The sequence below is a fragment of the Vulpes lagopus genome, chromosome 19 (assembly GCF_018345385.1).
Source record: "Vulpes lagopus strain Blue_001 chromosome 19, ASM1834538v1, whole genome shotgun sequence".
Classification (NCBI taxonomy): Eukaryota; Metazoa; Chordata; class Mammalia; order Carnivora; family Canidae; genus Vulpes; species Vulpes lagopus.
This window is the reverse complement of record NC_054842.1, coordinates 49,029,928-49,057,376: the sequence shown is the minus strand read 5'-3', so window position 1 is coordinate 49,057,376 and position 27,449 is coordinate 49,029,928. Positions and strand designations below refer to the sequence as shown.

General features: G+C 42.9%; 1 protein-coding gene across 1 annotated transcript in view; it reads right to left on the bottom strand.

The window, feature by feature from the left end:
* The window catches only part of ARHGEF26 (Rho guanine nucleotide exchange factor 26), a 113,285-nt gene that overhangs the window by 77,651 nt on the left and 8,185 nt on the right, over nt 1–27,449 (bottom strand). Inside the window, exons 5-6 of the mRNA XM_041734309.1 lie at nt 7,340–7,396; nt 6,012–6,172 (exon numbers count right to left, since the gene is read on the bottom strand). Coding sequence (XP_041590243.1) covers nt 6,012–6,172; nt 7,340–7,396 — 218 coding nt within the window. The remainder of the gene's footprint in view (nt 1–6,011; nt 6,173–7,339; nt 7,397–27,449) is intronic.

Sequence of the window (27,449 nt, the reverse complement as noted above, 5' to 3'; positions counted from 1 at the left end):
AAGACAAGACCAGTGCTTGAACCTAGTCCTGGAACAATGCAAGCAGAGGCAAATATAGGCAGGACATCATGCAGAAGTCATTACATAAACAATCCAGACACATTTCGGAATACCAGGCAGAGATGATCAAAATGACAGTGATAATATCTACAAAATCAGTGCGACTTGAGAGCTTACCTTGCCCTGTGCTAAGTATGAGTTCCTCTAATTCTCACACCAACCCTATGGGTTAGATAATCTAGGGACCCCATTATAGGGAGAATGAAGATTTAGAGATAATACGCAGTTGCCGACCATGTTGCTAACGAGATATATTTTTCTTTTTTCTTTTTTTTTTAAAGATTTTCTTTATTTATTCATGAGACACAGAGAGAGAGAGAGAGAGAGGGAGAGGGAGAGAGAGAGAGAGAGGCAGAGACACAGGCAGAGGGAGGAGCAGGCTCCATGCAGGGAGCAGACATGGGACTCGATCCCAGGTCTCCAGGATCAGGCCCTGGGCTGAAGGCAGGTGCTAAACCACTGAGCCACCCGGGCTGCCCGAGATATATCTTTCAAAGTGTGAGGCTTTACATGTTGTGTGATAATCTTCAATGGTCTGCTTCCTGCAAAACTTAATAGTGGTAGTGGTAGTAATAACAGATTTAACGTGAATATTGTTGACAAAAATTATAAAATATTACAACTCTCAAAGCAATGCCAATTGCCATTTGACAAAAATAGAATGAAGGGTACACCTGTACCTGGCTACTGGTATTCCAAAGGGAGAGGGGTGCTTCAAGGTGTCAACTGTCACTGTCCCGGTTTGGGGGTTTGCTTCCTCCCTTGGGCCAGAGTGCACCTATTTCGCCCTACTGCTGAGCGAAGCAGGCCATCGTCCACCTGTGTAGAGTTGAAGCGGGGATCTGGGCTCTACTTCTCAGACTGGCTTTCACAATAATCCTCTTTTTAGTCACACCTTTACTCCAACTTCAATTCCTGCACCTTCCTGAGGTTCTGGGGTTCAAATCTGGTTCTTTCTTGGCTTTCCTCACTACCAGCTTACAGGTAACCTTCCCAGATTGCCTGAAATAGCTACTAGGAGTCCATCCGTTTTCAGGTTCCAAAATATTGCTGCTGTTATCTCTTTCTTATTGTTTTTCTTGTTTTATTGTTTTTCTTGTTTTCTTGTTGTTTTTCTTTTAATCCTTGGGGGTTTGTGCATTGACTATCTGATCCTTTTTATTTTTTTTATTTTTTTTTTAAATTTTTATTTATTTATGATAGTCACAGAGAGATAGAGAGAGGCAGAGACACAGGCAGAGGGAGAAGCAGGCTCCATGCACCGGGAGCCCGACGTGGGATTCGATCCCGGGTCTCCAGGATCGGGCCCTGGGCCAAAGGCAGGTGCCAAACCGCTGCGCCACCCAGGGATCCCATGATCCTTTTTAATGGGATTTCAGAAGCAAATGAACTTCAGGGCATGTGTCTCATGAGTCATCCTTCACCGGTGGCATCAGTTACGAAGACTTTTTTTTTTTTTTTTTTTTTAATTTTTTATTTATTTATGATAGTCACAGAGAGAGAGAGAGGCAGAGACACAGGCAGAGGGAGAAGCAGGCTCCATGCACCGGGAGCCCGACGTGGGATTCGATCCCGGGTCTCCAGGATCGCGCCCTGGGCCAAAGGCAGGCGCCAAACCGCTGCGCCACCCAGGGATCCCCACGAAGACTTTTTATAAAGACTCCCAGAACCACTGCTTTTCCACAGTCTTAGCTGAAAGGACTGGGACTATTATTCCGACACCTGTAGTCTTTCTTCCCTTACTTGAAATGGTAACTTAAATAACGACTTATTTCTTTTACTATGGCTTCAGATACCGGTTATTGATAAAAGCTGAACCATGTGGACTAAAATATTGATAAATTTTCAATCAGCTTCTTCTGTTATTTATTTCTGGACAAAGAAAAAAAAAGGCAAAGCACATCGTAAAAGGGGGCTTCTGAATGTCACTGGCGTTCAACTATGAGCTCAAGAAGTTTGGTTTTGAAAAGGATGTTTTTCTGTCACATGCAGAGTAATGGGCCAGCTGCTTTATTTACCAAAGATTCTGTGGTAAACCCATATTGCCTACTGCCTAAGAGAAGGATGTTTGCTAATGAAAGAAAAAAAAAGCCAACAGCCAATACTTCAGGCTTTACAACATAAAGAGTTCCATATTCTCTGGCTTAAATTTAACATGTTTCTTTTAAAATTTAGCTCCAAAAATTAGTCAGGAAGGAAGAAATGCTGATGTTAATAGTAAAAAGCTTTTGAAGGTTTCCTGTTGACGCATTCGAGCTTGGAATTTTTAATAACCAAGTAGGAAACGTATTTTACAATGCAGATACGATGCACCCTTATTTGAGTAAAATTTTTGAACTATAATCTCAACAGGTAATGTTAAAGCATATGCATTTAGAGCAGGGTTCGGTGCCACACGATATTTCGATGTTAATATAACCTGATGAAAATCAGGAAGGAGAGTCTTCAGAAACTGAAGAGTCTGGCACTGGCTGCTCTTTCTAGGTTGGGAACAGACTCAGTTCCTCAGGACTCGAAAGCACACTGAGGGATATTTTTATTTTGCTCTGAAGAAACCGAAGACAGCGCAGTTGTAGCTTTAAACTGACTTCCTAAGAAATACCGCAGTTTTAACCTGGCGATGGGAAAAAGGAGAAGCAAGCACCTCGTATGTTCTCTAGCACAGGCCGCGGCCACCTGGGCAGACACCTGGCAGGCAAACACAACTCCTCTTTCTTGCCAGCTCCTGGCGACTCCGGGTGCCAAATGTCCCGCAAACCTTCCTCGCAGACCCTGCCTCAGTTTCCCAGCGTGGCGGGCTCTTTCACCGTCGTCCCGTCATCCCCAGGGCAAGCCCGAGCGCCTGCCTGGGCGGCCCGAGGGTCCCTGCAGCCTCCGGGAAGCCCTGGACACCCCTGGGCGGGCACACGGGGGCCTGCACCATCCCAGCTCACCGTCGCCTCCACATCTCCTGGGCAACCTCAGAGGGAGCCAGGCCCGCGCACCCCAGGGCCGGTGCCCCGCAGGGGACCCTCTGCACACACTGTGCATGTCCAGCAGCTGACCCCGGGGGACAACAGCCCCTGGGCGGAGGCCGGCAGAAATGCACCTTCTAGAAACTGGGCATCGATTCTTCACAAAGAGAAGAATGGAGCGGGGACATCCCACAGATGGGCCCAGCATCCGAGCGCTCCTGTTTCTGACTCCCGAGGGCTTCTGACTCTTACTTACCAGCAAGCAGAACCTGCGCCGATGGAAAGGGGACCAGACATCGCATCGGTGAATCCCCAGAGCTGAATATCGAGCATATTCTGACCTCACCCTGCTCTAAACATGCCATCACCTCTGGCTATGATCTTCCAGCAGGGGAAAGTACAACAATGAAGACAGTGTCCATCTTCCTTATGCCACATTGAACAGCACCACGCTCCGCCGGTAATCACTAATTCAAACACCAGTCATTGGCTTCATTCAACATCTTAGCATTTTCTGATGACCGCAAACCCTTTTGTGGGTAGCACACAGTAAGCAGTTGTCCCTTTAGAGTCACTCGGGGACTGAATGTGAGAAGTTCAGCAAGAAGGCATTATGTCATGAGATGAGCTTTGCAAAGCTGAGCATTTCCGAATTTTTAAAATGCTGTATCTGAGTGTTTCAAACTAAATCAAAGAAAACTTCCGTAATATGTTTCTATGATACAGACATCAGATTATCATGCAGAAGATGAACATTCTCAGTTGAAATACATCATAAAAGAGATCGGGGATCGCATCGGCAGCAGTCCAAATCAAAACACCGCCTCTTGGGGCACCTGAGTGGGTTCAATCATTTGAGCATCCAACTCTTGATTTCGGCTCAAGTCATGATCTCAGGGTTGTGCGATCGAGTTAAGAATTTTGAATTTTGTTTTAAAAATAAAAAATAAACAGAAATGTCCAGAATGGTGTCTTACGATAAGCCAGTATAGAAATGAAAACTTTTTACAAAATCGTAAAAGATTTAGATTTTGCGAAAGATTGAAATTAAAAATAAAATACTAATCTATAATCCAAACAAAACGAGTTATTTCGGATGAACCAGCTATAGATTTTTTTAAATTTATTTTTTAATAAATAAATAATTGAGGGGGTGAGGTTTAGCAAGCTGCTCAAGGTTAATCCACTACCAAAAGGAGAAGCGACTGCTTGAGCCCAGGTCCCTTATGAATCACACTGATACAAGCAGTGCTATCAGGGCCCAAAGTATAAGGGCCCAAAGTATCCTCTCTTCAAGGAACTGTGATTATTCTACAACAGAATTTACTAAAAGCTTTCGCTGGAGTCATTCATACACTGTAAGAAGCTGACTGATGCCAACACAATTCAAAGCACAATTCTGTGGAGGCATGCCACTGTGGTTTTCAGAAAACATATTCCAATTAAAATCATGACTTACATTTTACAGTTATCAAAACAGTAATAATTCTTGATAGCTGTGCATCTAATACAGAGCTTTGTAGATCAACCAAAGCACACGTTACCATGAAAGAGACCCATTTTGAAATCTGAATACCTTTCAAACAGGGACACATCACTGAAGGCTCTAGTTCTGAACCTCTTCACTGAAGGAGGAAAGAGATTTTCATTTCTCTTACTGAAACTTGCAAGACTGGTACCAAAAGGACCAGTGGGGCTGAACACAAGTAACAACTTAACTTCTAAACAAGGATTCCCAAGTTGTGGTACGTGCCACCATCTGCACACCATGAGCCCAGTGTGCCCCGAGGCCCTGTGTGTCCTCTGAACATGTATTTTTAATTATCCGTGTCGGTATCAAGATTTCCAGGATCTTTTCCTGTGGCAGAGTCTGGCTTCTGAAGTCCTGCCACTATCATGCAAATATGAAGATCTCATTGATCTGACCACAAACTCCAGCTCTCTGAAGTAGCCCCAACGTGCATGCTCAGCTGTTCACCATGAATGTTCCATCTTGTAAGTTCAAAAGGTAGATCCTACCTGCACACAGCGATGGAGTCAGCAGGCACAAAAGCAAATATTTAAGAGGTACCTTTCCAAATGAGAAGCTTTGAAGCTACTAAACCTTCATTAATGATACGGTAAACCTTTGACCCCACTATAGAAAACTGCCAATATTCGACTGTTTTGATCTAACAAAGTAGCAACTTAGGATGGCACATAGCTCCCCTGTAGGCTCCGTCGTTCACTCAGAAGAACATAAGAGCCCACTATTGGTATATGAACTGAGATTCCTACGCTCATTAAAACTAATAATGAAGGGACGCCTGGGTGGTTCAGGGGTTGAGCACCTGCCTTCGGCCTAGGGCATGGTCCTGGGAATCCCAGGATCGAGTCCTACATCAGACTCCCTGCATGGAGCCTGCTTCTCCTCTACCTGTGGCTCTGCCTCTGTCTTTCTCTCTCTGTGTCTCATGAATAAATAAATAAAATTTAAAAAAAAACTAATAATGAAAACTCCTCTCTAATAGTGCCTTACGGAATGTTAGATAGGGAAAACCTAAAGAAACCATTATGGTCACTATGACTACATTTTCAAAATAGTATTTACAATATATAAACAAAAAACCATGTAGGTGTAAACAAAAATGATTTTTGTATTTGAATAGTACTACTATGAGTTATTTTTCCCTCATGACGAAAGGTCATTCTATTATTCATATAAATATTTAAAAGGAAGAAGAAGAGGACAGATGCAAGGAGAAGAGGCAGGGACAGAGAAGGACTGAGGGACCTCAGATAAAACTGTCCGCGGTGACGATTCATTACACACCTGCCATCCATCTATACATCAACAACCCGAAAGAGATCTTAATATTTATTTCAAAAGATGATGATGAAAGTCACCGAATCAATGAGAGATCTCATACTTTTAAAGGTCTTCCTTTTGAGGTAACATAGACGTTTGTTGGTAAGTAAGGTCTTAGAATGCCCAAAGGCCAACCAAGTTGAACTTACTTTTTGCTTGCCTCACAGACATCTGTAATGTTGGAAAAAAGATGGTGACTCTCTGTTTTGGTCATTGTGTCACCCAGTTCTTTAGAGTTTTTAAACATTCGTATCAAGATCTCCAAGCTGAGTAAATAGGAATGTTCAGAGGATATGACTTCAAAGATAGCCTGGTATGAAAGAAAAAGAGACGTATTATTAATTATGATAATTGAAGAACTAAATATAGTTTTCATGATTCTCCTATAGGAAAAAAAAAAAAAACAGTACCTTGAAAAGCACAAAAAGATAAGCAGGAAGAAAAATGCATCATCAAACTACTGTTTATATAAGGCACATACACCCAAACCGTAAGAAATAAGAGTCCATGCCCACAGTGTAAAAAGGAAAAAGTGAAAGCATTCAGATGGCTTGAAATTGCATCCTGAGGTCATGCTTTGTCAAGGGGTAGAATTTATGGAAGGAAAGCTAGGTCATGTCATAAAATCTCAGTGAGACATTAATTAACCTCTGGGGTCACCTCCTCCAGGCCTATTTTCAAAGTATGCTGCTCTGGGACACTAAGGATTTACAGACATCACTTGGGATTCAGAGAAGATCTCTCACAAATACATTTCTTTGCTCTCCTCTCGTGAGGGCCCCTTCTCTCCCCATATTTTAATCCAACAAATTTGTTGTCAATTACAGCAAAGAGTCCGGGCGTAGTAAAAGAGCGTGACTGTATCTAGCCACAAAAGGTTCTTATCAGCCACAGGAATTCTTTTATATTAAACTCAGACAACTGAAAGTAATTCTGCTCATTCAACAAGACGCCCAGTCTGCTTCCATCAGTGTCTCAAGAAGGAGCGAAGGACACTCTTGCAGAAATGCTTGGGGTCAGGCACACAATCCTTTACCTGATAAATGTTCATTAATGATGAAAAGCCAACCCACATATGTGGATAGGCACCAACATCCTGTGTAAGGAATTCATCTAGCTCCTTAACAAAATCAACTGCGGATCCTCCAAAATTGGCAACACTGGCCAATTTTACATCTCTTCCTCAGGTAGGGACAGTAAGTAAATATCCTCGCAGGCCTGAGATTCACATCCTTCCTAGAAGATCTCCCTGGTTACACTGCCATCATCACTCCCCTCAAGCCCTTGGCCCAAAAGGCACAGGAGATTCTGGGCTTTTAGGTGTAGTTTCCTTTGACAATGATCACATACCTCTTATGCAAAAAGAACAAAATGAATACATTTTCAAGGAAGACACTGAACCAGGGCACACAGTGGATAAAAAGCACACACACACACTCTTTGGAGCTCTAAAGCCTCTGCTCAGTAGAAAACATACCTCCTGTCTCTTTCTTTCCTCCTGGCTAACTGTCTGTGATAATCCATTTCTTTTCACCTAGAGGAAAAAGCAAAATAAGCTTGAGCTCATTTACTTCAACAAGCAATTTATTACATAAGGCCTAACTCCGTGCCCTTGGAGGAATGAAAATTATGTAAAATGTCTGACTTCAGCACGTATGCATTTTGGGGTCCCTCATATAAATATTTAATCACATTAATAAATTAGCATCAACACAAAAGAACTGCAAAGTGTCTACAACACTACCCCACCAGGTTGTGCTAATCTGCTCTAGTCCTAGGTCTAGATATTTCTAAAGTGCTTATCAAATTAATTTCCCAAATCATAAATGAAGAACGCTAACAGTAAAGAAAGTGAAGCCACCCTTCTGAGAGTTTCCCACCCAGGATTGCACACTGAAGAAATAACTTTAATACCATGGTTCACCAAGACTTCCTGGAATACTCATGCTCTTCATAGAAACCCAATCAAACAAGAAAACAAAGTCTCCTCAGCCCCGATTTCAGCATTCTTTCCAGCACATAGAAATCTGACAAAGAGGAAACGCCTAGTGGCTCAGTCCATCGAGCACCAGACTCTTGATTTCTGCTCAGATCATGATCTCAGGGTCATGAGATCGAATCCCACACCAGACTTTGTGCTCAGCAGGGAGTCTGCTTGAGATTTTTCTCTCTCTCCCTCTCCCTCTGCTCCTCACCCCTGCCACTGGCTCACACATGCATGCTCTCTCTCTCTCAAAATTAACTAATTAATTAATTAGACAAAGAAGGATGCTAACCCGACATTCTTTGGAGAAGCAACAGTACCCACAAGAGTAATTACTTGAGGGGATTCCCGGGTGGCTCAGTGGTTTAGCGCCTGCCTTCAGCCCAGGGCCTGATCCTGGAGACCCGGGATTGAGTCCCATGTCGGGCTCCCTACAGGGAGCCCGCTTCTCCCTCTGCCGGTGTCTCTGCCTCTCTTTCTCTCTTTGTGTGTGTCTCATGAATAAATGAAAAAATAATCTTTAAAAAACAAAAGAAAAGAATAATTACTTGGAGTAATGCAGGGGCACCGTTAGCAGAATAACTGCGATCTCTACCTAAATGACCACTTTTTTTTTTTTTTTTTTTTTTTTTTACTGCAATGCCTACCATGATTCAGCTTTTCACCCAGAGTAGAAGCTGACCCATGAACTCCATGAAGGCAGGGCCTGGTATATCTTCTGGTACAACTCAGCACTGAGTCTGGCACATGAAAGATACCCATGTATCCTTCAGCTAAAGATTAAATCAGCAAAAGGTAAGGCATACATAAAATATCGACCAATTAAATTCTGTGAGTAACAGAAAGAACAGCAAGAAAGGCTCTAGTGCCCTCCTCTTTTGTGAGAAACTAATAGCAATAAAATATAACAGGGGTCTTCAAACGTTTATAAAAAGCAGTGGTTTGATATCCACCATATTCCATTTAGAGATAAATGTGCTTTCCGTTAATAGTTGGGAGATTATTCTTCTTTCTCCTTAAAAAAACACATTTCTTTTTTTAAAAAATTTTTTAAATTTTTATTTATTTATGATAGTCACACAGAGAGAGAGAGAGGCAGAGACATAGGCAGAGGGAGAAGCAGGCTCCATGCACCGGGAGCCCGACGTGGGATTCGATCCCAGGGTCTCCAGAATCACGCCCTGGGATGAAGGCAGGTGCTAAACCGCTGAGCCACCCGGGCTGCCCGGTTTGAGACTTTGAAAAAGACACCACACTATGATTTGAGATGAGTAAAAGTAATGCCTTTCTTCTCTTTTTTTTCTAAAGGATTTTATTTATTTATTTATTTATTTATTTATTTATTTATTTGAGAGAGAGAGAGAGAGAGAGAGCAAGCACAAGTAGGGTGAGGGACAGAGGGAGAAGCAGGCTCTCCGCTGAGCAAGGAGCCCGATGTGGGGCCCAGCACTCTGGCACCCTGGGATCACGACCTGAATCGAAGGCAGATGCCCAATCCACTGAGCCACCCAGGTTCCCCGAGATGCCTTTCTTTAGTAAAATTGCAAAAAGGGCAATTGTGAGAGAGGAGACTGGAAAAAAAAAATCCTGGGGTGACACTTAGCACATGCAGTCAGTTTTAGAAAGGAGGATACCTGGAACTTAAAGATCTGAAAATTGGTGCCCTTAAGTCTATCCCTGTCTGCTTTGCATAGTCTTCACGGATCCTTGGCGGGGTAAACTGTAGGGCGAAGGCCCCTGGTGCATAGCACCCCGCATTGTGCGGAAATAGACACATATGTCACAGTCTCTAACTTGAGTTTTGGAAGAGGATGGGAAGCAACAGAGTAAGTGTAGAAAGAGTCCTAAGCCAGGGGGTAAAATCAGCGATCATTTACTGAATATTTACTGTGTGTCTGGATGGGTGGTAAGCATTTTATACCCCCTTTCCCATTGAATCTTCCTAAAACCTCAAGAAAGTCAATACTACTCTTATCCCCAGTTCAGGTGGGAATAACAAAGTGTAAGATCTAAGATCACAGAGCTAACAAGGAGTGAGGGCAGGATCTGCACCCAGGCCTGCCTAACTCCAGAGCTCAGGCTTGCTCTTTCTCTTTCTTTTTAAGATTTATTCGTTTATGAGAGAGAGAGAGAGAGAGCGAGCACACAGGGGGCAGGGACTGAAGGAGAGGGAGAGAGAGTCCTCAGCAGACTCCACACTGAGCACAAAGCCCCATGAGAAGCCTGATCCCATGACCCCAAGATCATGACCTGAGCCGAAACCACGAGTGGGACCCCCAACCGACTGCACCACTCAGGTGCCCCAGGTGCTGAGGGACCCCTGCTCCCTGTGAGGGGCACCCCATTCTAGGGTCGGGTGATCATTACTGAAACCCCTTCTAGGTCAGGCCTGTATCAAGTCTCCATATGTTCTTTTTCATCCACCCATCCTGTGGAATGTTCTTAGCCTTACCCACCATCCTGACCCTGGGTCAGCCTGTCAGCAAGAATTCATGGCTAAAAAGGCTTCTTCATCCATTTTAATAAGGGAGGAGACAGGCCAGAAGAATGAAACCCTTCAGCACCGCTCCCGTTTGGTTAACCCCGAGCAGGAATTTCACAGGATGTCCTTCCTGACACACAGTCCTGGCAGATCGATATCGGGGCGCCGTGCCCACAGTCTCTGCAGGTGAGATCACCTGGCAAGAACTTCCACACACCGGCGCTGTCATCCAGAATTACTCAGGAGCTCAGACGCAGAAATCAGAAGGGAAAGAGAATGAACTGTGTGGACTCAGAGACCTACGCAGGTGACAGCGAGTTTACTGAGGGATTAACAGTACTTCATCCCATTAAGAAGAACAGAACAAAACAAAACAAAACAAAAAGTTTCTCTTTTGAAAGGGAAGAAAGGTAGTTTTGAAAAAGGCAAAAATGTGAGCTCCCAGAATCATCATGTTTCCTTAATGCTTAATACAAACAATGGTAAAACGCCCCTGTAACCAAAACGTCATCAGTAAGAAACCAGCAACCCATACAAAACTACTGAGACAGGAAAGGAAAAGATTCCCAGGGAGCATTCTTGAATCATCACTAAGAAAACTGAAGTGCAGCACACGGGAGGAGCCTGAAAGTTTGCTCCAGAGAGTTATTGACAGACCAGCCCCTGCTGGCTGGCGGCCAAGGCCAGGCCACGGCTCCGAGGCCTGTCCTCTCTCGGCCCTTCTGTACCCTGTGCAGGGCAGGCTGCAAGCTTCTCCCTGCAGAGCCAACAGGGATCGTTATGTCCACTGGAGACTTCATTCCATGGTCAACTCTAAGTTAGGCAGGACCTGACAGCAGGTGCCTGGCTGCAGAAGGTCACGCACAGGCCAGATGCTTCCAGGGACTGAGCAGACTGGAGAAATGAAACCCAAGAAAGACAAGGGAGAGAATGATATACGGAGACTGGTGAAAGGCAGAGAACAGAATAGATGAGGGTAAAACAGACACACTGGAGAAAAATATCAAACAGAAAGAAACAAGGAAGGAAAGGAAGAAGAAAGAAGGAAAAAAAGGAGAAGATGTGCCAAGTTTTTAATACAAAACACCTCTAGTGGCACCTGGGTGGCTCACCTGGTTAAGCATCCAACTCTTGATTTTGGCTCAGGTTATGATCTCGGGATCGTGAGATCGAGCCCCATCCCATGTTGGGCTGTGTGCTGAGCTCGGAGCCTGCTTAAGACTCTCTCTCTGCCCCTCCCCAGCCCCTGCCCTGCTCAGGCTCATTCTCTCTCTCTCTCTCTCTCTCTCTCTCTCAAAAAACTTCTAGAAACATTCTAATTCAAAAACAGCAAACCTTATCAGTAAACTTAACTCACTGGACCTCGCGGCTCAGGCTTTTTTTTTTTCCCCGTGTGAAAAGCGTATGTTTATACCTATAGTTTTAGAATTGACCTGCTTTTTGCAGTTTGTACATTCTTGTTAAGAGAATCTGAAATTTAAAAAAAAAGAGAGAGAGAGAGAGAATCTGAAATATTACCAAGTTTATCATGCTTTTTTGGGTGTTCCTCTTGTTTCCATATGTGGAAAAGAAAAAAAAATAGTACAGCAGCTTCTAACACCTGATTCCTATTTGCTACTCTATATGAAAAAAAGTTAAAACTGTACAGGCTCCTTCTACATTTTAATAACCTATATTTCATATCGGTAGCTCTGTCGGCTGAGTACAACTGGGCGCCCACAGGGAGCCAGAGCAGCACTCCTCTAAAAGCCTCGTCTGACTTCACTGGAGCTTGCTTATTCCACACTGACTTAAATTTTTATTTAACTATGTCATCAGTGAGTAGACCTGCAAAAGTAGTTTAACGAAACACTAACAACTGGATTCAACTTGGGGTTCTTGGTTTTATATAATCTAACCAATTCACTAAAAGTGTTCAAATCCTACCACGGCAGATTCTAGACTCTAAGGAGAAAGTATGATGTATGTCATTATCTTCAACATTTTAAGTGGATAAAAATTAATTCAAATAAAACAACAGGCCTGAGCCCACAACTACAGTTTCAACATAAGTTGAAAAATATACACAGATATGTAACTTATCAAGACAGGGGATACAGAGAATTCACTAATGTTCTAATAGTTTTATATTTATAATTATAGATTATATATATGCATATATTTATATATGATATCTTATATATAATATACATTTATATATTATATGCATATTATATGTATTATATATGTATATATCACATTAACATAAATGTATATTTATAACATACATTTATATGTTATATACATATATACACATATAAATATACATTTATATGTTAAATACATATTATATATTATATATGTGTATAATATGTTACATATTAATATATAAATGTATATTACATATAATTACATATAAATTATATGTGATAATTATTGGTAATTAATAATTATCATAATACAGTATATATGATAATACATTATATTATATAAAAATATATAACATATTATTATAATATATATATAACATATGCCATTTTATATACATTTAATATATTTAACTAATATATATTTAATATTATATGTAGTATTTATATTTTGTATATATTTATAACATTTATATATATGCACCGCTGTAATCAGTATGGAAACTCTTCACTCATGATCTTTGTAATGGGATATTTTGCATATTCAAATGAGATAGAAATTCACAATTGGCTAAAACTCATGAAGAATAGTATAAGATACTTTATCTATGGATATGATATTATCTAGTTAGAACTAAAATTTTGAAACTGATAAAAGGGTAAACTCCCTGAAGTATGAAGCCAAAAGTTAATTATTAGCTACTCCACCTAAACTTGATGCCTGGCTCCTTCCTGACATCTTGCAAGTTTGAGCTTCTAAGAGAACTACCCTATCAGGGTAACAGGCAGGCTTTGGGCAGTTCATTCCATTCCTGCACTCAGCACAGTCACAGGATTTTTCACTTTGCAGAGAACTGTGTCAGGACACCCATAAACTTTGTACAGTTATTCCTTGGCTTTTGACTTCACCGACTCCAAGTGTTTATTTATGAGCCAGTAGGATTCTCAGGGCCAAACAGAGCCCCGGTCCCGACACTTACACAGAACCTATCTATAGAATAGAGCCAGTCCTATATCTGTGGAGGGAACCGACCTTAATAACACCAGTCTCTCGGCCACCCAGATGATCATTTTCCGGGGAGCATAGTCTCAGACCCTCCGTGAGCTGACACTGTTTCTAGAGGAGATGGGCGGCTGGCACATTCCTTCCATGTTTCCCCATCAGCCACGGAAACTGGGGGGGGGGGGGGGCCCCAAAGGACTAACCATCTAAAAAGGCTCAGAAATGTAGCTAGTTAAAAATCAGATCAGATATTTATAATCCAAGATCACTCTGGCTCCATAAAGCACTAATGTATATACTGAATACTCAACCTGAGCTAAGACTTTTAAACTCGCTGGAGTTTAACCACTTGCTGAAAATCAGCTGGTTGTTCATGCCTGTTGGAGATTCCCTATTCATGGGCTTTTGTTCTCCAGAGTTCAAAAGTGGTAAGGGAATGAATTGTCAAGTAAAATTATACCATGGGACACAATCACTCCCGGGGCCTTTCTATAGACTTCACACAACCCGAGTAGCCCCTGAATTACAAATGAGCTAGACTTCTTTCACTGTCCCCATAACATGGGGACAGCCGCTCCTGAGAGTATGTCTGAAGTCCCTAAAACTAAAAATCTGCCAGGATCCGGAGCGTGTCCTTGTAACCAAGGCCTGTAGGCTCTCTCCAGGCCCACCGCATTCCACGGTGAACGATCCTGAGTCAAGACCCCTTCAGCTAAGCTATGAGCTGCCATAGGACACCAGTCTAAAGGACCAGAGATCTGGGGCCCCGGGGTGGCTCAGTGGGTTAAGCATCTGCCTTCAGCTCAGGTCAGGATCCTGGGGTCCTGGCATCAAGTCCTGCATCAGGCTCCCTGCTCAGCGGGGACTCTGATTACCTCTCTCCCCTCCCCTCCCCCTCTGCTCATGAGCACGAGTTCTTTCCCTCTCAAATAAATAAATAAACTCTTTAAAATAAAAAAAAAAAGGATCAGAGATCTGTGTCACCAAAGATCAGATAAATGAGATGACAGGACAGTGTCGACACTTTCAGGGAGGGGTAGGTAAATAAATAAAATACTAGTTTAAAAAAAAATGGAGAGGTAGAGGACAATGGCCCATGCAATAAAATCATTTTTAAAATATGTCCACGACCATGCCAGGGACCTCCTAATTTGTTTTTGAGTTCAAAAAAACTGATCTCCTCTTTGATCTATACTCATGATAATTCCGTAATCCTTGCCAACGGTTCTTGGATCTTAAGAAGCAGCAAGCCTCCTGGAGGTAACCTCAGGTCTGCTAAATTAGTGGCAAACCCAGATAAGGCAGGCCAGGGCTTGAGGCTTTTGCTCCTCTATGGCCTGTGTCACCTTCTAGAGCCAGGATTCCTGAATGAACCCAAATTATTTCAATACAGACATGAGGCTGAAAGTACAAACCACAAGCAGATGGGTAATAATAATAATAATTAAAAAAGGCACAAGAATAAACTGTCGTCCTTTGTACAGTTGAGGAGATAAGCTTGCATTACTTCATGGCAACCAGCCTGCTTCTAGTTAACTCTCCACATCTAGCCCACTCCTGATTCAGAGCTCTTGTCAGTCCTCTATACGTTTATTTCTCCAACTACCGCTGCATCAAGTGCTTCCATGCAGCAGAACCTTACAACCCCACAAGGAAGTTGGCAATGTCCCTATTTTACAAACAACACACTGAATCACAGAAGAGTTAAGTCACTGGCCCCTGTAAGCAGTAAACTTGGGATTCAAACCCAGGCCTGGGACTCATCCCCAAAGGCTGTAAGCTCTTAACCTTCCCAGACAACTGCCTTCTAACTCATCTGAATTCCTGGGAGTTGTGAGCTGCAGCTGCTTTTCCCCTACACCAGAGCCCTCCTCCCGAATGCCCCAGACACTTCCTCTCCCACCGGGCTCGGGCTCCTAGCTTCTGAGGCTGTGAAAGCTAAGCTGTCAGCAGGGTGCCCTGGCAATTCAAGTCCTTCATTAGTCTCCACATTGCTCCCCCTAAACACATTCCTCTCTTTCACTTGTAGCTCTTACTGGCCTCATTTCCCCGTGGGCTACTGAGCCCCGACTCCCAGGTACTCAACCTCGAGTGCCCCCCCCCCGACCCCCACCCCCGCGGAAGCTAGGGAAACAGCTCTCCTGCTTCTATCAACACTTAAGAGAAGAAAATGAAGTGAGGCAGGCATGGAAAGGTAATGACACAGAGTAGAAAGGTGAAAAAGAAACCGGTTTTATTATTTTATTAAGATTTTTTTTCCTTTTTAATGATAGAGAGAGAGAGGCAGAAACACAGGCAGAGGGAGAAGCAGGCTCCATGCCGGGAGCCCAATACAGGACTCAATCCCGGGACTCCAGGATCGCACACTGGGCCAAAGGCAGGCACTAAACCACTGAGCCACTCAAGGATCCCAAGAAACCAGTTTTAGAAGAGACTAGACAATCCTCTACAAGTATTTAATAAAAGATGAACAGTTTTAAAAAGTAGGATGCTTAATGAAACACCGAGGAGTAGTGTTAATAGTGGTGAACAGGGGAAGGGATTGGGAATGGTCGTAAAATCAAAGCAGATTTCCATCTTAATGGGTGTGGTTGATGTTATAATAAGGAGAACCTATCTGTGTAACTTCTGTGATTCATAAAGATTGTTTTACTTTTTAAAAAATATTTTATTTATTTATTCATGAGAGACACACACAGAGAGGCAGAGACACAGGCAGAGGGAGAAGCAGGCTCCCTGCAGGGAGCCCGAGGCAGGACTCGATTCCAGGACCCCAGGGTCACACCCTGGGCCGCAGGTAGATGCTCAACCATGGAGCCACCCAGGTGCCCCATAAAGATTGTTTTAATAAACTTAATCACCTTGAAATCTTGCATTTTAAACTGGAAACTGAAGAACAAACTAATCATCAATAATAAAGAATTGGGTAAAGGAACCAAACAGCCACTTATTTGATGAAATACAACGCGGGCTTTAAAAAGGCTCTTATGGAAGAAAGTTTAATGACATTTCCCAACACGGGTAAAAGAAAAAAAAATGTGTGACAAAGTAGCAGGTTTAATGACATGAAAAGATATTTACAACACTGTTAAGGGGAAAAATATGGGTTAAAAATACAATATTATATTATTGAAGTTTTGCGTTAATAATTATTAATTATTTTGCACGCAAAATAAGAAAACAAAACAAAAACAAAAACAAAATAAACCTCTATACTTGTACATACAGAACAAAAAAGTTTAAGACGATCTATACCAAAATGTCAACAGTGATGGGGAGAAAAAGAGATTTCAACTAATTTTTATTTTCTTATTTTTATATCTATTGGTAATTTTTTATTTTTGCATAGGAAACATGTCTTGGCTGTGCAACTAAAGCCTCATTTTTAACAAAAACTAAAATAGGTTTTAAAGTCCTTTCTCAAGAAAGGAAGACAGCGAGCAGGACAGACAAATGGAACTGTTTAAGGATGCCCATAATACCTGCATTTTCTTTGTCGTTGCCCCCAAGGAAATCTAGAGACACGGCAAGTGACCACCAGCAGATAAAAGAAGTCAAGTAGCTAAGGGCAAGAGAGGCAACAAGAAAGAAGACCTCAGTCCAGCCCAAACCACACGGTGGCCTCGGAGGCAGTGAGGCACGTGCGGGAGTGTGAGGACGGGCAGGTGTGCCAGCGGCGAGGACGGGCCGGCGTCGGGGTGGGTGAGCATGCTGGCATCACTGACTCAGAGCGAAAGGCCGAGTCAGCAAGGCCTGGGGAGGGCAGAGCATGGCTGCGGTGCTCCTCTTGCAGGAGAGGAGGACCCCCGTTTGTGAAGGTGGTGCCAACACCTGGGTGGCCGTTTCATTTTTATTTGTTGTTTTTGTCAAGTGGCAGATGGAGAGGAACGATCGCACTCCAAACCAGTAAGCAACTCACAGCAACACTGACAATAAAGCTGGTTTCTGAGATGTGCGATGACAGTCTAACCTGAGCAAAACCTGCTCTGGAAAATCGGAGAAGAAAGTGAACTGATGCTTTTGGTTAGATGGACAAAGCATGTGATGGCTCCATTGGACAGGGAGCACCTCATCGTAGGGAGATCTGAGACACTGGTCACGTCCAGTGACCTATATATCAAACTCCATCCAAGCTGTACTTCATACAGCTTTCCTTCCCTCCTCATCTGCCTACCTAGTCTTAGTCAACCTCTCTAGAGAAAGCCTCCCTGACCCTTACGGCTCTCTGGGATATCTACCTGCATCATTTGCTTTGGCCCCTTTCAGAATCACCGTTTAGATGTTTCATGTCTACTGTCTTCAGGCGTTGGGACTTAGGCTTGCTTTGTTTGCCACACCCACCACGATGCAGTGCAACACCAGTGCATTCCCGAATCGGACACCAGCATTCACTACAAGTGAATGACACGACCAAGTCTGTGCATTTCTGGTCAACATCTATTTAAATGTAACGAAACAGAAAATGCCCTAGTACAATATAAGTATTAAGGGTAACTTCTAACTCTTGTTTGAGACACACACACACACACACACACACACACACACACACACGATGACAAGGCAAAAGTGTATTTCTCATTTGCTAAGCCTCTGATATACCCCACTTGTGCAACATCGACTCCACTGTGTGTAAATTTACAACTAGATAAGTCAGCCACGTCACTGAATGGTCTCACAGACCCCTACAAGGAAAGCTGTTCTAGGGGCACTTGGGTGGCTCAGTAGTTGAGCATCTGCCTTTGGCTCAGGACGTGATCCCAGGATCCAGTCGCACATCGGGCTCCCTACATGGAGCTTGCTTCTCCATCCGCCTGTCTCTCTCATGAAAAATAAATAAAAATTAAAAAAAAAAAGAAAAGAAAAGCTGTTCTACTCACAGGATCCATAAAATAAAGAACCTAAGGTGGCCACATTTTGCACCATAACGCATCATGGAGGCCAAAGCTGATTGGAATAGAGTAACAGGCACCTGTCCCAACAACAAAAAGTGGCCTAGTAAGTGGCAGGAAAGTGCTGAGCTGATCTAATCCAATATGATTATCTCTCAAGAAACTGAACTGGTGGCTGTATCTGGAAGCCTACAGGATAACATGAGGTGGCTAGGCCCATGCTATGTAACTTTGAGTCCACGTTAGGAGAACTCAGAAACGGAGGATGCAGGAGCTCTCAGGAGAAAAGACAGACATGGTAAAAAGGGGAAAGAAGTTCGGCGACAAGAAGAGATAGTTACTGAGCCACATCATCAGCCAAACATCAGAGGGGAAATCTCGTTCCTGCTCTCCCAGAGCCCTACACACATATATCCATGATAAAGAGAAACTTGAGAGGCTCCATTCCAGGTAGTCTCCAAACCCTAACAAAAATAGGAGAGGAAAACAGTATTTAACATCTCCTAGTTTCAGCTGCCTCGATACGAGGTGGAGAAACATTACTGCCCTCATGCTGTTGTCCTGAGGGCTACATGACCCAGCACAGTCCCTGGTGCACAGTAAGTCCTCTGCAAATATTTGGTCAATAATTTAACTGCATGTCAACAAATTATCCTCATCAGGACCAATGGTAGAGTTCCTGAGCTACAGCTATCCTGCAAGTCAGCTGCTGCACTGCATGCTCCTCCTGAGACCTTGAACCCTTGCCGATATAAGGATATAAGGGCTCCCTGTTGCTCAGTTGAGCAAACAATCATACTCCTTTGCATATCACCATCTGAAACAGAGTTTCCTGCCACTTCAAAATGGGAACCACTCCATGTTCGGGTGACTTGGGTTGGATGGGTGGCAGTGTTTATCTCCCACACCAAAAGGGAAAATAATCTGCCGTTTCCTTTCACTGGCAACCATACTCCTTCTGTAGAAGCTATCCGTGGGCTCTATAGTCTTTACCTCTTCAAATAATAGGCATTCAGATAACGAATGCCGTGATAATCTTAAGACAGCACGGACTAAAGTAGAAAATCAAAAGGCTATCAGCACTCTGGATAAATCTACAAATTTTGAGAAATTTTTAAACACAAGTTCTGTATTTAAAGATTCAGTAATAATTTTTTATAGTCACAACTTCTCAATTCGTCATGGAGACAGATCACTCCGTGGTTGTGGTCTTAAGCAACAGTGCCGTCATCGGACTATAGGAGCAGACGCCTCAAGGGCACATCTTAAGATCGAGAGGGTAAATTCGAGAGTCTGATAGATGATTTTCACAATCCAAAGCTCAGTATGATGGAGCCTTTTTGCACAGTTATTCAGAACCCCCAAAGCAGCAGAACCTTCTGTCCTTTTACCTAATTGCACCTTATTCTTACCGAATGCTATTGTTCTTGAATGCATCTCATTTACCTCCCCAAAAGCAATACCAAGTGAAAAACCAGACTGCCATTTTTTTTAAAGATTTTATTTATTTATTCATGATAGTCACACAGAGAGAGAGAGAGAGAGAGGCAGAGACACAGGCAGAGGGAGAAGCAGGCTCCATGCACCGGGAGCCCGACATGGGATTCGATCCTAGGTCTCCAGGATCACACCCTGGGCCAAAGGCAGGCGCCAAACCGCTGCACTACCCGGGGATCCCCAGACTGCCATTGAATTTGATTTCATAGTAGCCAATACCTACCACAGGCTAACATAATTTTAAACTATGAAGATGCCAAGTTCCCCAACGTATCAAAGACATATATTAAATCTAGGATGTAGGGGCACATGGGTGGCCCAGTGGTTGAGTGCCTGCCTTTGGCTCAGGGCATGATCCTGGGGTCCTGCGATGGAGTCCTGCATCAGGCTCCCCCCACAGGGAGCCTGCTTCTCCCTCTGCCTGTGTCTCTGCCTCTCTCTATGTGTCTCTCATGAATAAATAAATAAAATCGAAAATCAATCATCAATCAACCTAGGATGTAACTAACCAACCATTAAGGATTTTTTTATATAAAAATTAAAATCAGCCTCCAAATGGTCCCTGAATAGGAAACTTCCTCGCTGTTTTCACTGCTCAGTAACTTTCTATTAATTTTCATTTGTGGGATTGGATTTCTGCATTTATTCATTTATTTATACATCCATTCATAAACTCAGCTAATAGTTACTACACGCTTACTGTAAGTCAGATGCTATTTCATGTGCTAGGCAAAGAGGAAACAAAATGAACCAAAACTTCTACCTTTAGGCAGCTTTTATTCCAGCAGAGCAGATGGACAATTAACCAAAAAAAGAAACCACACAGTATGTAAGAGAGGTAACCGTCATGAAGAGGATAAGAAATATTCAAAAGGTGCTAGGGAGAAGGTGAGGGAGAAAACCATGTGGCTCTCTGGAAGAAGAGCTACTATAAGCGGGGCAGACCATTAATGCCAAGGCCCTGGCACAGAGTACACCTTGTATTCGAGGAACATCAGTGTGACTGAGCAATAAATGAGCAAGATGTAGGAGAAAGCAGGAGATGCGTCCAGAAAGGTAACCAGGCCAGACCCCACAGCCTCACCGGCCACTGTAAGGCTTGGTCTTGACTCTAATGAAGATGCAAACACCGGAGGGTTCAGAACAAAGAGACAGTATCTCAGCATATTTTAACAGCATCACAAATAACAATATAATTATATGCTGCTACATGGACAGGGGATGTAGAGGGGACCCCAGTAGATATAGGAATTGAGCTGAGAAGCAGTGTGGATAATTCACTTCTGAAGGTAAAGGCAACACACAGGCTTTGCACCAAACTGTAAGAGGTTAAGGGATAAAGAGAAGAGTGGGGAATGGCTCCAAGGTTTTTGACCTTGGCATCTAGAAATATGGAATTGTTATTTGCTTAGAAAAAAAAAAGTATATTGTGGGAAAAAGCAGGTCTGGGTGGGAGAGAAGAGAATTAGCAAAAGTAAACTTTTGGCCAGGTTAACTTTGAGATGCCAAATATATTAGAAAAGAAGCTGGACATGCTTGTCTGAAGGTTGAGGGAAGGGTCCAGTCTAGAGAAATAAACTTGGAAGTCATCAGAGTATGTGATGTATTTAAATCCATGCGATTGGATGAGATTACCAAATAGGCAAGGAGAAGCCCAAGTAGGAGCCAGGGCACCTCTGATATTTAGAGACGGGAGGAGGAAGTGCCCACCAAGTAGAGCAAGAACCCCCAGCTGCACCAATTTTTTTTTTTTAAGATGTTATTTATTTATTCATGAGAAAGAGAGAGAGAGAGAGAGAGAGAGAGAGGCAGAGACACAGGCAGAGGGAGAAGCAGGCTCCCTGCAGGGAGCCCGACGTGGGACTCGATCCCGGGTCTTCAGGATCACACCCCGGGCTGAAGGCGATGCTAAACTACTGAGCCACCGGGCTGCCTCAACACCAATTTTTTTTTTTTAACTCCACTTACCCGCCATTACCCCCAAAGGGTCTCCGTACAAGGCAGTATCTCTGCCTGGAGCTCCTCAATTCTGTCCCTGTCCCCCACCACCAACTGCACCCAGACACCTGTCTTGACATGCCAGTGATGGTGGCTTTTGTCTCTTCCTTTGCCACCATCTGCCAGTTGACAGCACCTTGCCCAGACGGGTGCCCTCCCCGAACAGGATCTCAGAGCAGCACAAACGTTCCTTCATGGCATTAATAACAGTTATAAGTCTTTCATTTGTAGGGTTATTTGATACTTGTCTCACCACGAAGGGCGTCTATAAGGACATGAAAGCAAGGTGGAGTCTGTTCTGCTCTATCTCTGGGCATCTAGCACAGAGCAGGCTCTCCATAAAGACTAGATGAATGAAGGAATCATTCATCCATCTCTCTCATTGGTTTTCTGCTCAATGAAATAATGAGACCCTCTTTGTATTGGGTCTCAAATCTAGATTTCTGGTTGAAATGTCTTTTTGTAGTTATGCCAATCAAAATTTAATAACTCTGTGCTCATCTCCTCCCACTTTCTTGGAGCACCTGTCTCTTGTGCTCTGCCTCCCTAGGGGCATGGTGCACACATACCTACATTTCACACCCTATTGTTCTCTTGGGAGAATCAAGAACATAAACATTGGCGTATCTATTATTCAATTGTCCTTTCATTACTCAGCTGCAGCTGGAGCAGTTTTTCCCTTCAATCTATATATATTATTCAGAAAGGTTTATAAAGTTCAAGTTCCAACTCTGCTAGAATTCAGAAAAAAGGAAAACGTCTAAAGGTGATATGAACACATGGAAATTATACTTAATGCATAGAGAGCTCCAGGGGTACCTGGGTAGCTCAGTTGGTCGAGCATCTGGCTCTTGATTTGTCTCAGGTCATGATCTCAGGGTCATGGGAATGAGCCCTGCATCGGACTCTGTGCTCAGCATTATCCCTCTCCCTCTGCTCCTCACTGCACCCCCCCCCAAATAAATAAAATCTTGAAAAAAAATAGAAAGCTCCAGTAAGGTGTTCCCCATATTTGGAGATAAAGTCAAGAAAAACAAAATCCTCAAACTGAAATTTTAAAAAATATATATAAACGAATATTTAAACATAAACTTGTGTGTGCATTTTTCTAAAGATCCATTCCTCCAAGTTTTTATTATATTCTCAAGGTATGTATAACCCCCAAAGGAAAAGGGGCAAAAACAATATGCATTGTACAGAGTAATGCAGAAACTAGAAAGAGCTCTGAAAATCAGCATGTATGGACACAAAATTATTTATAAGACACATAGTTCAGGAAAAAAAAAGGAAATTGTAAAAGCCGCGGAGTATATATTTAAGTAAACACATGTAATCTTTATATTTCCCTTAAATGTATATACAGGGATTTTGAGAAGAACATTACCAAATTGAGAATAGCATTCCTATAGGGTAGGGGAAAGAGACTGAGATCGCAGATATGATAAAAGAGATTTTAGTCTTATCTGAAATGTTTTTTTTTTAACATGGAGAACATATTAAATCAAAATTAATTTCAGAAATGTTAAGAGAACACCATAATCTAATAATACTGAAAGGGCAGGAGCATAAAGGCCAATCCTTGGCTCAGCTAAGCAGGCCCCCAGCTCCAGCCCTCTTAGCTAGAATAGGATCTCTGCATGGGTCTCAGGTGTAGGCACATGATCTCTATTTCTGTTTACAAAGATATAAACATTCCAGGAAACCTACTGTCCAATTTAAAAGTGTGGACAAGTATATATCTAAAGCCTTGACTGTTTCCACTATGAGTGCTAAAAGCATGCCAGACGTGAAAAACGAGTATTTAAAAAAAAAAAAAAAACACAAAAGATAGATATGGTAAAAGGCATTAATCACCATGTAAGGTAAAAAAAATAATTTTATGAGACCACAATGTTGCAAAACATGAGTGGAAAGTTATGTGACTGAAGAGATTATTTTAAGCAGCAAGTCACTGAACCCCTGAAAATTCAGACAAGTGTGAAAATTTAAGGAAAAGGGACGCAATTTTCTACGACTTCTAAACGCATTAAGCATTTCTGCCAAAAGGATGATATTCAGGTTTATTACATCCGTGGAGCTCTGGTTTTTAGTAGAACACGGTAGATCTTTCACAATAAACACAGTGTAAATTCTAAAAGAATAAGTCCCATCAGATCCAACGGCTAAGTCTCCAAAGTGTCTGTTATACGTTCAACTGAATGAAATTGTATTTATATAAAAATCACCATTTTTCAAATCGCCCTGTCTCATTTGGCAGTTCCAGAAAGTCATCCAGAGGCAAACAACGTGCGCCTGAAGAGCGGAGCCAGGACTCAGAGACCCAGGTCCTAACGTCAGATGGCCCGTTGAACCGTTAGCCACACTACGCACAGCTGCAGGAACACTCGGATGGAAACAGAGAGACCGGATCCCAACTAGAGAGTTTCAAATTTCTGAACAAACTGAAGAGATACCCAAAAGGATCTAAGATTATTGATAAAGCCCCATGTCAGCAAGTGCCAAAGGGGAGCAGAGCAGAGGGTGACCGTATCAGGTGCTCAATTCCAGCGCAGTTTGCCCGCGTGCTTGTTGCTGCCTCTGGGGTCTGAACACCCTTTTCAAAGGTACCTGGTATGTCAAGGTGATGGAAATTACACAAATGCACCCCATGGCAAAAAAAAAAAAAAAAGAAGAAAAGAAAAGAAAAAAGAAAAAATAGGGTCAGGGCATGGCTGGCAAGTGTGGCTTTGGTGCTGTTGCTGATCTTGACAAAACAAACACTGGTTTCACAATCAGGATTTTTTCAGTACATGCACAGTACACAGTACGTGATCTCGAGACCTCGGGACGAGGAGGTGTGGTTAGGAGGAAAAACAAAAAGACTCCAGTCAAGATCTATCTTTTATTTTCTGTCATACTGTAAATGCTTCCAGAATCCCATTAAAGGATGAACTTTAGGGAGATCACTTTGCATCCAGGACTCAAGTGCCTGCCCACCTGGCACTCACCGTAACAAGTCCTTAGTGTTCCATTCCAGAATAATAATATCAATATTTTTCTTCAAACCCACAGGCTTTTCCCAGAGATCTAAGAACTGTTGACTTAGTCCTCATGCTGCCATTCCAGGTGAGTCACTGTGCTACTGAGCTGTGGGTGGCAGGTTCCGAGTCTCTGGGCACAGATCTCTGGAAGTCAACAATCCCATGCCCTTCAAAACTGGGAACCATAATCATTTTAAATGATTTCTTGTGTAATTAGTGTTCTCGCAGGACTCAAGAGCAGCACAACATTATATCCCCTGGAATGAAGACATCCTACGCCCACCAACCTACTTTGCATCGACTGGAAGAGATGGGATCCTACCTCCTTTGACAATCAAGTGAATGAAGAGTAAACCTGTCACTGTCTTAGGATCCTAAGGAGCCTGGGGTTGTATTCCTAACTATTGGAGAAGAGCCATGGCTAGATGGGAGAACCTGCTGGGGGAGGCACCCCGGCAAAGTACATCACCATTAATTTGCTTTAATCTGACTCCAGAAGTGTGTGGCAGCTAGACTTTCCCTTTTCTTGAAGCCCAAATAAATGCCTCTTACACCGTTCTAATTCTCCCTGATTGTGAGATAATCCCAACACTACCGTGAAACCTATTCCCAGCCATGTAAGTGGGGACACTTGTCACCTGTGTGGTTGTCCAATGGAACCAAAGGAGATGTATGAACAAGCACACTAAGGCATTATACGACAGATTGGAGGCTTAAAGACCTATGTAACAACCCTAAGTTACTGCAAGCTGCTGCATACTGAATGTTCCTCACAGTCAGCTGGTAAGAGAAGTTCCATCATTCCAGGAGGCAAGCAGGGGTTTGCAACAAAGAGATTTTTAGAAAATAAAACCACCAACCAGAGCTAATGCACATGTGGGCTTACACATACCCTCACACCCAGAACCACCCACCACCACCACCACCACCACCACCACCAGCATCCTCCTCTCTTTCTGGGATGGAGGCCATACTCAAATAAGGGTTTTGTATTAAAGTGACATGACGAGATGCAAGACGAGATGGGGACTACCCTATTAATTTGGCACATTAAAGGTAAGCATGGGAAGAGCGGATGTTTCTGAGATCCACACTCACTGCTGCAGCCCCTCCACGAAGCAGGATTAGGACATGAGCTCACACAGAGAAACAGAGGTGCGGATCTCTATGGAAACATCCTGACATTGTTCCTAATTCGTAAAGTTTCCTCTCTTCAGGGTCCTAACTGCAACTCGGGCATGACAACTGCCAGGCTTCTAGAACAGTAATGACCACTTTTTGTGTTGAAATATCTACTTTCCTAAAAACCAGAGCTGCTTGCAATCTTTTTAGTGGGTAGAAAAACCACTTGGGAAGTACAGAAGAGAACGTCAGGACAGTGATTATTTTGGGAAGGCAGAAAGGAGAAACGTACTGGAGATGAGGGTGGTTAACTGGATATTCCTTAAAAAACAACAACAACAACAACAAAAAACAGAGATCTGCAGTAAACAGACTGTAATATTAACATTTGTTCAATGTGGGTGGCAGGTACCCAGATATCTATTACACACATTTATTTTTAAGTTTTTCTGCATGTTTGAAGTACTTTATATATATTTTTTTAAAAAGGTAAAATGTTTTAAGTGTGAAAAGGAGACACGAAAAGCGCAAAGAAAACGCAGGCTGGCGTCTAAGAATGGGAGGTGGCAAAGTCCAAAGCTGCTCTGATTAAATGTAACTGCCAAGCAACACAATAAATACACACGAGCCTCCTGGGAGCACTAACATCCGAGATAACACACACCAAAGTTAGAACCCACTTTATAGTCTTACATCTTATCACTAGTCTTTTGATAGCAATCTTGTTAACAAAAGGCACCATTGGTACCCTTATCCTTTGCCAAACGAAATGCATGCCCCTATTTGAAGATGTACTGAAGGAAGTGTAGTATTAGTCTAACGTGCATTTGTTAATCTAGATGAAAGCCAAACTTGAGGGGGCCTAAGGAAGGCAGCTTGCCTGTCAGCACTAAAGCCAGGTAGGATGAGAGCGTAAGCGGCACAGAAGTATACATTTCTGTTTAGCATTCAGAGAACAGCAGCAAGATTTAGGCCCGTGCTAACAAACGCAGCTGTTGGCCATGGAGAAAGCGCAAAAAATCCACAGCTTTCTCCTCAAGGATCCTCTGCCAAATGGTCCACACCAACAACGGAATGACAGCCATTTAGAGCCAACGCGGCCTCCACGGGCCGTGTCCCCAGCTCTTCCACGTATGTGCTTTGGTATATAATATCATGAGATCATTAGATCAGGATTCAAGGCTACAAGGCTACCACTATGTCAGCTCTGTGAACAGGTGTTACCACCTGAACATACGCAAAACCTAGAAATATCACAGGAGTTCCAAACCGTTGGCATAGGAGACAAGACCGGCCCATAAATACTTTGTTAGCCTCACACGTCACTTTTCTAACCCTTGAATTAGGACAATACTTATTGTCCTAATACTAATAATACTAAATACTAATCTGGATTTCTGCATTCTCTTCTCTAAATATCAGAAGGTCCGGCAACACTGGGCTGGTGCGAGCTAAGTGGCAGCTGC